Source organism: Halichoerus grypus, chromosome 7 (assembly GCF_964656455.1).
Source record: "Halichoerus grypus chromosome 7, mHalGry1.hap1.1, whole genome shotgun sequence".
Classification (NCBI taxonomy): Eukaryota; Metazoa; Chordata; class Mammalia; order Carnivora; family Phocidae; genus Halichoerus; species Halichoerus grypus.
Window position 1 is genome coordinate 15306626 of NC_135718.1, and position 12224 is coordinate 15318849.

Here is a 12224-nt window from a genome sequence, read left to right on the forward strand (position 1 = left end):
AAATCGGAGGGGGAGACAAACCATGAGAGACTATGGACTCTGAGAAACAAACTGAGGGTTCTAGAGGGGAGGGGGGTGGGGGGATGGGTTAGCCTGGTGATGGGTATTATAGAGGGCACGTACTGCATGGAGCACGGGGTGTTATATGCAAACAATGAATCGTAGAACACTACATCAAAAACTAATGATATAATGTATGGTGATTAACATAACATAATAAAAAAACAGTTATGTTTGATGTTAACTATACTAGAATTAAAAAAAAAGTTGTGGTACATATATATACACAATGAAATTATTACTCAACCATAAAAGAGAATGAAATCTTGCCATTTGCCATGACGTGGATGGAGCTAGAGATTATTATATTAAGCGAAATAAGTCAGAGAAAGAAAAATACCACATGATTTCACTCACATGTGGAATTTAAGAAACAAAACAGATGAACATGGGGTTGGGGTTGGGGGCAGGAAGAGAGAGAGGCAAACCAGAAAACAGACTCTCACCTATAGAGAACAAACAGGTTTGTTAGAGGGGAGGTGGGCTGAAGGATGGAGTAAATAGGTGATGGGTACTTAGGAGGGCACTTGTGATGAGCACTGGGTGTTGTATGTAAGTGCTGAATCACTAAATTCTACACCTGAAACTAACACTACACTGTTTGTTAACTAATCAGAATTTAAATTAAAACTTGAAAAAAGTTAAAAAAATAAAAATAAAGAATGGACAAAGGAGTGAATAGACTTTGAAAAAAAATTTTTGAGTACAGTTTGACAAACAATGTTACATTAGCTTTAGGTGTGTGATATAGTGATTCAACACCTCTATATGCTGTGCTCACAAGTGCAGCTTCCTCTGTCACCGTACAATGCTATTACAAGATCATTGACTATGTTCCCTCTGTTGGATCTTTTATTCCTGTGACTTATTCTAATGAAAACATACTGATGGCCAAGAACAGGTACTCAACATCATTATTTATCAGGGAATGCAAATCAAAACCATAATGATATCACCTCATACGGGTTAGAATGGCTATCGCCCAAAAGACAAGAAATAACAAGTGTTGGTGAGGATGTGAAAAAAAGGAGACCCTTATGTACTATTGGTGGAAAGGTAAATTAGTGCAGACAGTGTGGAAAAGAATAGGAAATTTATGAAAGTTTAAAAATAAAACTCCCATATGATCCAACAATTCTATTTTTGGGTATTTGTCCAATGAAAATGAAAATACTACCTCAAAAAGATACATGTACTCCATGTTCATTACAATATACAATACCCAAGATATGGAAGCAATATAAGTGTCCATCACTGGATGAAAACACAAAGAAACAGTGGTATGCATATACAATGGAATAGTATTCTGCCATAAAAAAGAAGAAAATCGTGCTACTTGCAACAACATGAAGAGATCTTGAGAGCAGTATGCTAAGTGAAATAGGTCAGACAGAGAAAGACAAATATTGTATGATCTCACTTATTTGTGTAATCTAAACAAAACAAAACCCTGATCTCATAGATATAGAGAAAAGACTGGTAATTGCCAGAGGTGGGGGTGGAGGTGGGAGTGGGGTAATGAGGAGGTACTATTCAAAAGATATAAAGGTTCAGCTATGCAAGAAGAATCAGGTCTACTTCTTTTTTTTTTTTTTTTTTAATGATTTTATTTATTTATTTGACAGAGAGAGACACAGCGAGAGAGGGAACACAAGCAAGGGGGAGTGGGAGAGGGAGAAGCGGGCTTCCCGCTGAGCAGGGAGCCCGATGTGGGGCTCGATCCCAGGACCCTGGGATCATGACCTGAGCCGAAGGCAGACGCTTAACCGACTGAGCCACCCAGGCGCCCTGAATCAGGTCTACTTCTGTACAACACAGTGCCTATAATTCACAATACTGTATTATACTCCTAAAAACTATGTGTGAGGAGAGTAGATCTCATATTAAGTGTTCTAACCACAATAAACAAAAAAGATATTACCATCTTCATTTCTTTTAACATCTTCACTTTGAAAGAGTTATTTTCAGTTTCAATAGAACTAAAATTCCACCCAAATAAACTGTATGGTTGGTATTTCCATTCCCTTGACTTTTTAACTTTATAAAGTCTCAGATGGATAGGAATATATGTGTGTTATTTTTGAAGAAACTTTGAGCCTTTCCCTGTGATGACTTATAATTAATCTTTCATACATTTTAAACTTCATAAAGTTTTACAATTATATCACTGATGCAGTAAATTGCTCAAAGAAACAAGTATTCCATGATGCTAAATGAGATAAGTCAAAGAAAGACAAATACTTGTAATGATATCATTTATATGTAGAATCTAGAAAAGCGAAACTCATAAAAGCCCTTGGGGCTGGAGGCTGGAAGGAATTGGGGAAATGTTGTTTAAGGATAAAAACTTGCAACGAGTAAATAAATAAGTCCCAGAGATCAAATGCACAGCATAGTTACCATAGACAACAATTCTGTATTATATACTTCAAATTTGCTAAGAGACTAGATTTTAATTATTCCCACCACAAAAAAGAAATGATAATTATGTGACATAATAGAGGTGTTGGCTGATGCTACCATAGTAATAATATTGCAATATATAAATGTATCAAAGCAACTTGTTATATACACTTTAAACTTATACAATGTAATATGTCAATTATATCTCAATAAAAATGATTTAAAAAGAAGCCAGCAGGCATCTAACTTAGATAAACCAGTGGTTTTAAAAAAAGACAGTGAAAAATCTACTACTGTATAACAATGTATAAGAAAAAGAACATATTTAATACAGCATGTTTTGAATTTATGGTTTTTATTTTCAAATAAGGCTACCCCCAGTTTGAGAGCATAATTATAAGCACAAACAGTGTCAAGAGACTGAAAAAATAATTAAAATATATAATTTAAGTTGTAGGACTGTTGGCAGAATCGGAAATATCAAACACACAAACTCCCTGAATCACAAGGATACATAAGTTTTATGAAAAGAAAAAATTAACAGGATTAGTCTTTCTTCAAAAGCCCTATAGTGTGGTAATTCTGAGAAGCAGTTAAAATTACAATAAAAAATGACAAAAAAATTGTATCCCATGATATTAATATAATTATATTATAAAAGTTAAATTATCTTCTCACCTGTTCTGGGTTCGCTATGAAGTTTATGGCAGTATGGTGGCGATCATCTTCCTGTAATAAGCTGAAGGTAAACTGATAGTCAATCAAAAGGCTGTCTGTGGGGGGGGAAAAAAAATACAATCCTGATATGTACTTTCACAAACTGATAAACAAAAGTTAGGTGAAAACATATTGTATATGAGTATTAAAAATAATTATAATTAATTATTAGTGGCCCATTTAAGACTGGCAAAATATGTATCTTTCTCATCAAGCAACAAAAAGCAAAATACAGATATGGAAGAAGTCCTAATTCTTTAAAAATTGTACTTATTACTTCTGTTGTCATTACAAAAGTTCTACAAACAGAATAGGTATTCTGGAAACTACACAAAAGTAAAAAGAAACTAAAAAGTCATCCATAACCTCACAACTAGAGAAAAATACAGGCAACATTTTGGTGCATTTGATTCCAGCTAAAATTCTGTAGATAGAAAAATAGACAGGCAGACATTTTGGTACCCTACTTTCAAAAAACCAAAATTCCTTGAAAACATGAACTTTAATAGATATATAATGTTTCATCACATACTATAATGCATTTCTTTGTTCCTTTATTATTGTGGTAATTTTTACCTTTAGCAATTTTAAAATGACTCTGTGATAAACATCATTCTACAGAAGTAATTCATTAACAACTCACAAAAAAATCAGGGTAAATAATTTTTAATTTTGTTCATGTATAATGTTGAAACCAAGGTGAAACATTTGAGTGTTATATGTCATGAGTAGCTTCATATGGTATACAAGAGTGAAGAATTACTCATTAATGTTAAACTGCCACCTTTACAAAAACATTTCAAATTATTTTAAATAGAGATGACTTCTGTTTTTCGGGTACATACCTTTCATGTTATGCCCTCAGCCATTAAACACTATTAAAATAAAAAGTAAAGATAGGAATAGTAGCACTGAAATTATTGTTAAAATTATCAAGGCATCATTCTTTATGTTGCTTACTATATATACTTTATAAGATCCACCTTATATAATTCTCATATAATTTAGTGTAAGACAACATTTCATCTTTCTCAGAATTTATATGAGATAATGAGAATTATGCAATTGGTCATATTTCTGATTTTCATCTGACTGCCAGAAACTGCAGAGGTTAATTCAATAGGCCAGTATGTTCTAGGCATTGGAGACACAACAATAAATAATGAAAATTTCTCTCCTCAGGCAACTTATATCCTACTGGATGGACATTAGAAATAAATAAATAACTTAAGTATACAGAATAACAGATGACAATAAGTGTTTTGGAGAATAATAAACCAGTGAAAAGGAGGGAAACTGCTGTCAGGGTAGGAATGTGGTTGCAATTTTGAGACAGAACATTTAAAGATGAAAGATAGTAGGAATATAAGCCATGGAGTTTACTGAAGAAAATGTAATCCAGGCAGAAGAAACAAGTATAAAACTCTCAAAAAAAGAGTAAGTCTTAACTATGAATCTTGTAAAAAACGATGTTGCAAGAAATAGGCCACAGGTGATGGTGGCGACGGTACTAACAGTGGCGGTTACGAGAAGAGGTCAGATACTTGGAATGTACTTGGTAGATTCAACACACAGGATTAGCTGAATAACTGGATGTAACATTTGAAAGAAAGAAAGGTTAAGCTTTTTTGACCCAAGACCACACAAAATGTCAGCATTAACTGAGATGAGTAAGAAGACTAGGTTTTATTTTGGGGGAATCGGAGGACACATTAGGAGCCTAGTTTTGAAGAAGCAAAGGTTGAGTCACTTATTGAATTTCCAAGTGATAGGTTGAATCGAGCTTAAGAGCTTGTTTAGTAGATAACAATTTGCAAATCATCAACATTTTAGATGAGATTTGAAACCCTGAAGCCAGGAAATCACCAGCTATAAACAGAGAAGAGGTGCAAGGGATAAGCCCTGAGGCATACCAATGTAAATAATCAGATCCTCAGGAGACGGAGATAGCAACCTATGAGATAGGAATAAAACCAGAATTTAGTGTCATGGGAGTTGGGTAAATATGTTGTTTAAAAAAGAGAGTAGTGATCACCGTGGTCAGTTCCAGCTGGCAGGGGTTCAGAGGTAAGACTGCAAAACAGAGGAAAGGTTGTACCTATTCAAAATGAAGGAAAAATACGACTGAGGAAATGTAAGCACTTCAAAACTAGTTTCAAGAATCTGTCTGCATAATTCTATTTACTTTTTCCTAGCTCATCAAGCTAAGCATACTCTTAATCTGTTATACTTATTCCACCCCCCATCACCCCCCCACTGGTAACAATCAGTCTGTTGGTTCTCTATAGTTAAGAGTCTGTTTCTTGGTTTGTCTCCTTTTTTTTTTAGTTTGTCTCTTTTTATTTTTCCTTTGTTCATTTGTTTTATTTCTCAAATTCCACACATGAGTGAAATTATATGGTATTTGTCTTTCTTTTGCTGACTTATTTCACTTAGAATTATACTCTCCAGATCCATCCATGTTGTTGCAAATGACAAGATTTCATTCCTTTTTATGGTATATGTGCACATAATATGCCATTGTGCACATATACCACAGTTTTATCCATCCATCTATCAATGGACACTTGGGCTGCTTCCATACTTTGGCTATTGTAAATAATGCTGCAATAAATAGAGGGGTGCATATATCTTTTTGAATTAGTGCTTTCATATTCTTTGGGTAAATACCCAGAAGCAGAATTACTGGATCATATGGTAGTTCAATTTTTATATTTTGAGGTACCTCCATACTGTTTTCCAATTGGCTACACTAGTTTGCATTCACACCAACAGTGCATGTCCTTGAGTAGGTAAAAGGCAATGAACTCGGAACTGAAGGGATGGCCCAGTGGTTCATTCCCTAGGTTTGTGAAGTTTTTGTTTGTTGGTTGTTTTTGCTTCCTGTGTATCCCCACCCCAGTGCTAGAGCAGCTACAATCTGGAAACAACAAGTTCATACCAAAAAAAAAAAAAAAGAAAGTCCTAGGAAAACCCTGCTGCTGAGACTGTATGTAGGGTGGAGCCCTGTAAAACATGTTCATCTTGCACTAAGGTGAGCGGAGTTGGAGACTGTATTGCTGCAGGAAATACAGCAAAGTGTTAAGTTTTACTAAACCTCAGTAACATACACAACTTTCAAATGATATTATATATACTACAAAAGGATATATAATATATATATAAAAGTACATGCACTATACTTTTCAGCGTATTTTAAATTTTCATAATTTAAAAAGTGTAAACTGTACACTGCATGTTTAAATATATTACTGGCTAGAAACAATTATTTGAAAAATTTGTGAATAGAAAAATACAAAGGGATATATGTCACAACTTGAAGAAACCATAAACCCTATATAAATGAATCCTCTGATTTTACAGACTAAGCCCTGAAGTTTGGAACAACTGTAAATGATACAACCAACTCTTAAATATTTTGGCTAACAATCAGCAATCTCTGATAATTCGGGGAAAACTAGAAGTTTGCAATTAATTTCACAACTGTACCTAAAAATGAAGCCTACAAATATGGGTAAAACAGATGTAAAAAATAGTCACTCTTCTTTACAATTCTTTCACTTTTTGTATGAACTTGGTAGAACTTAATGTGAATATGAAACTGTTCATAATTCTGGCTGCAAATTCTAATTGTATAGATTGTTTTTAAAAGCATTAAGATCTGCAGTGTCACAGAGCACTGTGAATTGTGTAAGACTGTTGAATCACAGACCTGTACCTCTGAAACAAATAATACATTATATGTTTAAAAAAAAAAAGAAGAAGAAGAAGATAGCGGGAAGGGAAAAATGAAGGGGGGGAAATCGGACGGGAGACGAACCATGAGAGACTGTGGACTCTGAGAAACAAACTGAGGGTTCTAGAGGGGAGGGGGGTGGGGGGATGCATTAGCCTGGTGATGGGTATTAAGGAGGGCACGTATTGCATGGGGCACTGGGTGTTATACGCAAACAATGAATCATGGAACACTACATCAAAAACTAATGATGTAATGTATGGTGATTAACATAACATAATAAAATAGAAAAAAAAGAAAAAAGACCTGCAGCGTCCATCCAATGTACGAGCCACTACCCATATTAACTATTGGGCACTTGAAATGTGGTTAATTAATTTATTTTTCATTTATTTATTTGACAGAGAGAGAGAGCACAAGCAGGGGGAGCGGTAGTCAGAGGGAGAAGCAGGCTCCCCACTGAGCAGGGAGCCCGATGCAGGACTCTATCCCAGGACCCCGGGATCACGACCTGAGCTGAAGGCAGTCGCTTAACTGACTGAGCCACCCAGGCGCCCCTAATTGTATAGATTTTAAAAAGTGAAAACAAAGAGAAAAAAAGTTGACATCTTTTATCTTGTTAGTTTGACTTGAATAATGAGAAAGAAAAATATCTATTTGTGAACATAGAGTATATATATTATTATATATATAAGTATATATAATAATTTAACATGAGTAAACTGTCTAATCATTTAAAAATATCTATTTGGTATGCATCAAAGAAAAAGGAAAATCTAAAAAACTCCACAAAATTAAAGATGAAAGATGAGATAATAACACTGAAAACCACAATAAAATGGAGCTAAATAAACTAAAATTGTAAAAAAATACAGAAACAAAATGTAATAAAATAATGGTAAAATTAAACATAATAACAGAATCAGAAAATAAACTAATTAAAACAATGTAAGACTGAATCAGTGCTATGTAGGTCAAATCTGAAAAAGCCTCCCAGAATAGAACAGAGATGAAAATCACTCAAGAGGAGTAATAGGCATAGAAGTGTTCAACATATGCATGACTAATGTTGTTAAAGAAGACATCATAACAAATTGAAAAAGTACATATGATATATACTTATTATATACATATATGTTATATGACAGAAAAGATCTGTTGAAGACTGAAACCTAATTACTGAAATACCTTGTATAAAAAATAAAAAGAATCCATCATTATTCATAATAGCCCAAAAGTAAAAACAACCCAAATGTCCATCAGTTGATAAACGGTAAAAAAAATGCAATATGTCCACACATTGGAATATTATTTTGCCATTAAAAGGAATGAAGTACTGATACTCAGTATAACATGAATGACTCTTGAAACATGATAAATAAAAGAAGTCAGTCACAAAAGACCATACATTCCACAATATCATTTATATATATATCAGAGTAGACAAATCCATAGAGACAGAAAGAAGATTGTTAGGGTTTGGGGGAAGGAAGATTGACTGTTATATATGTACTGGTTTCTCTTAGGAGTGATGAAAATGTTCTAAAATTAGATTATGGTGATGGTCACACAACTTTCCAGATATACTAAAAGACACTGAATTGTACACTTTAAAAAGAGTGAGATTTGAAGTATATGAATTATATCCCAATAAAGCTGTTATTTAAAAAATATACTGACATCTGAGCGTGTTCCTGTGTACAGGCATATGGGCACATGCACACACACATTCACATGGGCAAATGAGTTATTTACAAAGGAAGATGAAGCAAGATGACAAGTGTTCTTAAGTAACAATATATATCAAAAGAAAAGAAACTGGAGCAATATTTATGGAATATGTATACTCAGCCATGCTGTCTACACAGAAAAACAACATAGTGATACATTTCAGGTGAGCAAATGTCCTAGAAGGACATGATCTATATACTCTCCTGAAAAAAAAATTATTCATCACATTCTACAACTAAGAGACAAATACAAATAAGGAAACAGCATAAAAAAAAAGGTCTGGTAGAAAGGACTGGCATGATATATTCAGAGCACTAAATGAGAAAAATATGCAGCCAAGAATACTATATCCAGCTAGGCTGTCATTGAAAATAGAAGGAGAGATAAAGAGCTTCCAGGACAAACAAAAACTAAAGGAATTTGCAAACACGAAACCAGCCCTACAAGAAATCTTGAAAGGGGTCCTCTAAGCAAAGAGAGAGCCTAAAAGCAACATAGACCAGAAAGGAACACAGACAATATACAGTAACAGTCACCTTACAGGCAATACAATGGCACTAAATTCATATCTTTCAATAGTTACCCTGAATGTAAATGGGCTAAATGCCCCAATCAAAAGACACAGGCTATCAGATTGGATTAAAAAACAAGACCCATCGATATGCTGTCTGCAAGAGACTCATTTGAGACCCAAAGACACCCCCAGATTGAAAGTGAGGGGGTGGAAAACCATTTACCATGCTAATGGACATCAAAAGAAAGCTGGGGTGGCAATCCTTATATCAGACAAATTAGATTTTAAACCAAAGACTGTAATAAGAAGTGAGGAAGGACACTATATCCTACTTAAAGGGTCTATCCAACAAGAAGATCTAACAATTGTAAATATCTATGCCCCTAACATGGGAGCAGCCAATTATGTAAGCCAAATAATAACAAAAGCGAGAAATACATCGACAACAATACAATAATAGTGGGGGACATTAACACCCCCCTCACTGAAATGGACAGATCGTCTAAGCAAAAGATCAACAAAGAAATAAAGACTTTAAATGACACACTGGACCAAATGGACTTCACAGACATATTCAGAACATTCCATCCCAAAGCAACAGAATACACATTCTTCTCTAGTGCCCATGGAACATTCTCCAGAATCAATCACATCCTAGGTCATAAATCAGGTCTCAACCGGTACCAAAAGATTGGGATCATTCCCTGCCTATTTTCAGACCACAATGCTTTGAAACTAGAACTCAATCACAAGAGGAAAGTCGGAAAGAACTCAAATACATGGAGGCTAAAGAGCATCCTACTAAAGAATGAATGCGTCAATCAGGAAATTAAAGAAGAATTTTAAAAATTCATGGAAACCAATGAAAATGAAAACACAACTATTCAAAATCTTTGGGATGCAGCAAAGGCAGTCCTAAGAGGAAAGTATATAGCAATACAAGCCTTTCTCAAGAAACAAGAAAGGTCTCAAATACACAACCTAACCCTACACCTAAAGGAGCTGGAGAAAGAACAGCAAATAAAGCTTAAACCCAGCAGGAGAAGAGAAATAATAAAGATCAGAGCAGAAATCAATGAAATAGAAACTAAAAGAACAGTAGAACAGATCAACGAAACTAGGAGCTGGTTCTTTGAAAGAATTAACAAGATTGATAAACCCCTGACAGACTCATCAAAAAGAAAAGAGAAATGACCCAAATCAACAAAATCATGAATGAAAGAGGAGAGATCACAACCAACACGACAGAAATACAAACAATTATAACAACATATTATGAGCAACTCTATGCCAGCAAATTAGATAACCTGGAAGAAATGGATGCATTCCTAGAGATGTATCAACTACCAAAACTGAACCAGGAAGAAATAGAAAACCTGAACAGACCTATAACCACTAAGGAAATTGAAGCAGTCATCAAAAATCTCCCAACAAACAAAAGCCCAGGGCCAGATGGCTTCCCAGGGGAATTCTACCAAATATTTCAAGAAGAATTAATACCTATTCTTCTGAAACTGTTCCAAAAAATAGAAATGGAAGGAAAACTTCCAAACTCATTTATGAGGCCACCATTACCTTGATCCCAAAACCAGACAAAGACCCCATCAAAAAGAATTACAGACCAATATCCCTAATGAACATGGATGCAAAAATTCTCACCAAAATACTAGCCAATAGGATCCAACAGTACATTAAAAGGATTATTCACCACGACCAAGTGGGATTTATCCCTGGGCTGCAAGGTTGGTTCAACATCCGCAAATCAATCAACGTGATACAATACATTAACAAATGAAAGAACAAGAATCATATGATCCTCTCAATAGATGCAGAAAAAGCATTTGACAAAGTACAGCATCCTTTCTTGATCAAAACTCTTCAGAGTATAGGCATAGAGATTACATACCTCAATATCATAAAAGCCATCTATGAAAAACCCACAGCGAATATCATTCTCAATGGGGACAAACTGAGAGCTTTCCCCCTAAGGTCAGGAAACGGCAGGGATGTCCACTATCACCACTGCTATTCAACATAGTATTAGAAGTCCTAGCCACAGCAATCAGACAACAAAAAGAAATCAAAGGGATCCAAATCCGCAAAAAAGTCAAACTCTCACTCTTTGCAGATGATATGATACTTTATGTGGAAAACCCAAAAGACTCCACCCCAAAACTGCTAGAACTCATACAGGAATTCAGTAAAGTGGCAGGATATAAAATCAATGCACTGAAATCAGTGGCATTTCTGTACACCAACAACAAGACAGAAGAAAGAGAAATTAAGGAGTCAAGCCCAGTTACAATTGCACCCAAAACCATAAGATACCTAGGAATAAATCTAACCAAAGAGGCAAAGGATCTGTACTCAGAAAACTATAAAATACTCATGAAAGAAATTGAGGAAGACACAAAGAAATGGAAAAATGTTCCATGCTCATGGATTGGAAGAACAAATATTATGAAGATGTCAATGCTACCTAGAGCAATCTACACATTCAATGCAATCCCCATCAAAATACCATCAACTTTTTTCAAAGAAATGGAACAAATAATCCTAAAATTTGTATGGAACCAGAAAAGACCCTGAATAGCTAGAGGAATGTTGAAAAAGAAAAGCAAAGCTGGCGGCATCACAATTCCGGACTTCAAACTCTATTACAAAGCTGTCATCATCAAGACAGTATGGTACTGGCACAAAAACAGACACATATATCAAGGGAACAGACTAGAGAGCCCAGAAATGGACCCTCAACTCTATGGTCAACTAATCTTCGACAAAGCAGGAAAGAATGTCCAATGGAAAAAAAGACAGTCTCTTCAACAAATGGTGTTGGGAAAATTGGACAGCCACATGCAGAAGAATGAAACTGGACCATTTTCTTACACCACACACAAAAATAGACTCAAAATGGTTCAAAGACCTAAATGTGACACAGGAGTCCATCAAAATCCTAAAGGAGAACATAGGCAGCAACCTCTTCGACCTCAGCCGCAGCAACTTCTTCCTAGAAACATCGCCAAAGGCAAGGGAAGCAAGGGCAAAAATGAACTATTGGGACTT

The 12224-nt window shown here is 35.0% G+C and overlaps 1 protein-coding gene across 5 annotated transcripts in view; it reads right to left on the reverse strand.

The window, feature by feature from the left end:
* Positions 1-12224, reverse strand: part of ATRNL1 (attractin like 1) — an 839881-nt gene that overhangs the window by 496825 nt on the left and 330832 nt on the right. For all 5 annotated transcript variants that reach the window (XM_078077077.1, XM_078077076.1, XM_078077079.1 and 2 more), the window contains exon 22: positions 3142-3236. In XM_078077077.1, the coding sequence (XP_077933203.1) occupies positions 3142-3236 (95 nt within the window). The remainder of the gene's footprint in view (positions 1-3141; positions 3237-12224) is intronic.